This window comes from Anneissia japonica, unplaced genomic scaffold, assembly GCF_011630105.1.
Source record: "Anneissia japonica isolate Jap-2015-1 unplaced genomic scaffold, ASM1163010v1 scaffold18390_len10028_cov143, whole genome shotgun sequence".
NCBI classification, from domain to species: domain Eukaryota; kingdom Metazoa; phylum Echinodermata; class Crinoidea; order Comatulida; family Comatulidae; genus Anneissia; species Anneissia japonica.
Window position 1 is genome coordinate 4,024 of NW_022698511.1, and position 3,407 is coordinate 7,430.

General features: G+C 38.1%; 1 protein-coding gene across 1 annotated transcript; it reads right to left on the bottom strand.

Annotated features, from left to right (window-relative positions):
• Positions 1-16: 16 nt before the first annotated feature.
• Positions 17-3,164, bottom strand: LOC117102670 (mediator of RNA polymerase II transcription subunit 20-like; the record flags this gene model as incomplete). The annotated part of the gene is given in 4 exon segments (XM_033243049.1): positions 17-831; positions 1,025-1,275; positions 2,340-2,485; positions 3,063-3,164. Coding segments are annotated over 4 exon segments (612 nt in total). The 3' UTR covers positions 17-630.
• Positions 3,165-3,407: the final 243 nt, after the last annotated feature.

Genomic DNA, 3,407 nt, shown 5'->3' on the forward strand with positions numbered 1-3,407 from the left:
AACCAGCCCCCCCCCCCCCCCCCCAATTTTAAGACTTTTAGATATGTCACTGGTAGAACAGTAGCTTGCTACTGGACATGTATTTCCTACATACAGTATTTGTAGACTCTAAAATTGATTAGGTAAGCCTTTGAAATTGTCATTTTTTTCAGGGGCTTTGCATCACCCTTGCTACTGGACAGGTTTGCCAGTTTAAATACTGTACAAGGTTACTCATGAATAAACATGCAATTAAAACCCCTGACTTCATGATTGTGAGTGAACCCAAAGTGAAACTGCTTTACCAATGGACAATAATGAATTACCACTTATAAGACACCTACTGACCTATACTGTACCAAGGCACAATTATTACCTTGGTGGATTGTGTGCCAAGTACTGTACAATGATAGGACTAGATATAACCCCCATCAGAGCACACAAAGGTTGCACCGGTTTGCCAATGTATGTTATCTATTGACCAGGGGTAATAACACTCGCCAATGACAGTTGTTACAAAGTACTAATTTTCATGACCTCAATCCTTGAATTCCCAAAAATGTCATACTAGAAATTTTTACATACACTTTTAAAAGGGCACTTCTTAAAAAAGGGGGTTTGTTTAAACCCCCTGGCTACAGGCTTGTGCTTTCACCTTCCAACCTGAGCTTTCCTAAAATTATTAAAGTGTTCAATATACTGCATTATGGTATCAGAGGGTGTATAGTTGGCGTCTCGCTTCGACGTTAATATAGTAGGCAGCTGAGGGGTCATATTACCCATAAAACTCTGCATAAATTCAGTCATTAGGTTCCAGCAATCAGATATAATAACACATGGCGTATACTCAACCTGTTAAAACAATACAAAAAAGATGAAACATTAATCAATACTTAAGTATACAGTACAAGTATTTTTTAATCGGTATGATTAGTATTTTAATGCCATGTTGGTGACAACTTGTATAATAATTTTTGAAGTTCTTGCTTTTTAAGTGGTGGTAATACTGGTATACCTACTAAACCAATTTAATTATTTAACATACCTCGACTAACAATCCTTTTGTGTGAGATCCAACAGAGACTATTCCCACTTTGATCACAAAATCACCCAGCTCAAACCTCTGTCCTTTTGACTCGATCTTTGGAAGTTTCCGTTGACCATAAAAACCTTTTAATTTTTGCATAATTCCGTCAAAATTTGTGTCGCACACCAAACAGGTTCCCGAGTCAGTCACAGCAAAAGACGACAGAGGAAATTCTGTGTTATGAATCGTGTGAATAACTTTTGATTGTCCTAGAAAAAGAAAAATTAATTTTGTGCCATCTTATATAATTTTATCTTCAAAACTGATAAATTATATATTATAAAATATTTCAGAATAAAAGAATAGTTATACAGTACTGTATAACATTATTTTAAACATTTTACAACTGAAGTCATATAGAGCCATGCCAAAAACAGCATCGGAGACAAAAACATGAAAATTGATTTTTAAAAATACTGTATTCATAATCTCTACATTTATAGGCTTTAAAATTGATGGGACCATCATTTACTGAAATCGATTATTATTGCAAGTTATTGGTAAAATTGTTACGCCTTCTCTGTACTTAAGTATACAATAATTTCTACATTCTAATGCTAATTACTCGGTTTCGGTTTAACATTAACAATTAGTCACAATACACTGGTTTTGAAATGGCAAGGCTTGTATTAATTAGCCGACAAAACATTGGTAAATAGGCCATTTCGACATATCAGTGGTGATTGATAGAAGCACTCATGTACTGCCAGTTTCATATTACTTTGAACCCATTTATTGGAGGAAAAACATCTTAACCATCAAGCTACAGCAGTGGCGGCTATAGGATGTATTTTCTGGGTGGGGGGGGGGGGCTAAGTTGTCCAACAGGGGGACTTGAGCTCGTAGGCTTGATATGAATGATTAGGCACTGTCTCTTATACACATCTAGATGTGTATAAGAGACAGCTCTTAGACTGTCACAAACATGTGTTTGCTTGGTGTGGGCCTATTTTTATATGTTTTATGGTCTGACCTCTGTCCAGCAGGGGGGGGGGGTTTGACCTGTCCTGTTGGGGGGTGGCTTAAGCCCCCCTGCCAGCGCCGCCACATAGCTACAGCCAGATACCAGTCAAGTCACCCCCTAACAAAGACGACCCTTACCAACTTTGTTATGGTTGAGTTTAAGGAGTGAGTTAGGGGCCGCAAGTTTGTTAGGGGATGAGTTTGCAGAGGGAGACTTTGTATGTTCTGGTGGTGAGTTTGTAAGGGGAATTTAGCTAGGGGGAAACTGGACTGGTTCCTCTACAGCTCCACTCCATTGGCAGACCCGCACCTTGGGTTTGTGTTAATGCTTGGTAGGTTTCACAGTCGACACAGAATATTCCAGTTTTGTTTGCTCCCAGGAGATCTAGACGCTTGTTGACATTTTCAACAACTTGTTGGATGTTCCGATTCTCCGCTATTATCCACTGACTGACACTATAAAGCAAATTAAATTAACAAATCAGTAATATTATACTCTATCATAAATTTTTAAGATATTGATATCTGAAGCACATACAGTACAGTATTTCATTTAAACAACCTTTTTTAGGTATCAACAAAGCACCTACTACTAATCCTACTGTAAAATACCATACTTCTTTCAATGTTCTCCATTACACTTGACTCAATGAGTGCAAATGGTGACTGCAATGCAAAAACAATCAAGGACTCCCAATTATTTAATTAAGCAAGGATTTAAGTTTATTATTAATTTTAAAATGACAACAAATAATATTATATTATATTTGAACGTAACAATTTTAATGTCAGAAAAAAACCCAAGAAATTAATAAACCACATAAAATCATAGCATGTATTTGCATACACAGCTTCATGCCCTCAATGATGGCCAAGGCCTTACTCATGCACGCATCCAGCCTACCATCAGAGCGCTTAAGCCGCGCTAGGTTGTTGTATAGGCCCTCTACAAATCAAGAAAGGGGCCCCTACGTACGTAGACTAGCTAGGCCTACTACTAGACCAGAATTCACAACCAAAAACGTTGATTTACCATGTCACTCCCATTTTTATAAATTTAAAATCTGATATATCTAAAATCAGTTACTTTCAACATATTATAGGTCTCGAGGCCTTATAAGATCTGTGGTAACAACTGCCAGGCCAGAAGCAAATCAGCGATCAGCACGCAGCAAACACAGCTAGCTACCACTGCCAGAGCTATTGCTGCCAAACAAAACGAATCCTCTGGATTAGTCAGCCTATTTATCCAGGTACGTGATCGTAGGCGTAGAGGGCAGCAAAACGATGTACAACACAGAGCCGTAGATAGAGAGAGTTTGGCCAACTCGGTTTCAATCACGTGACTTACACCGGCCATGTTGTCACCAAAACAAAA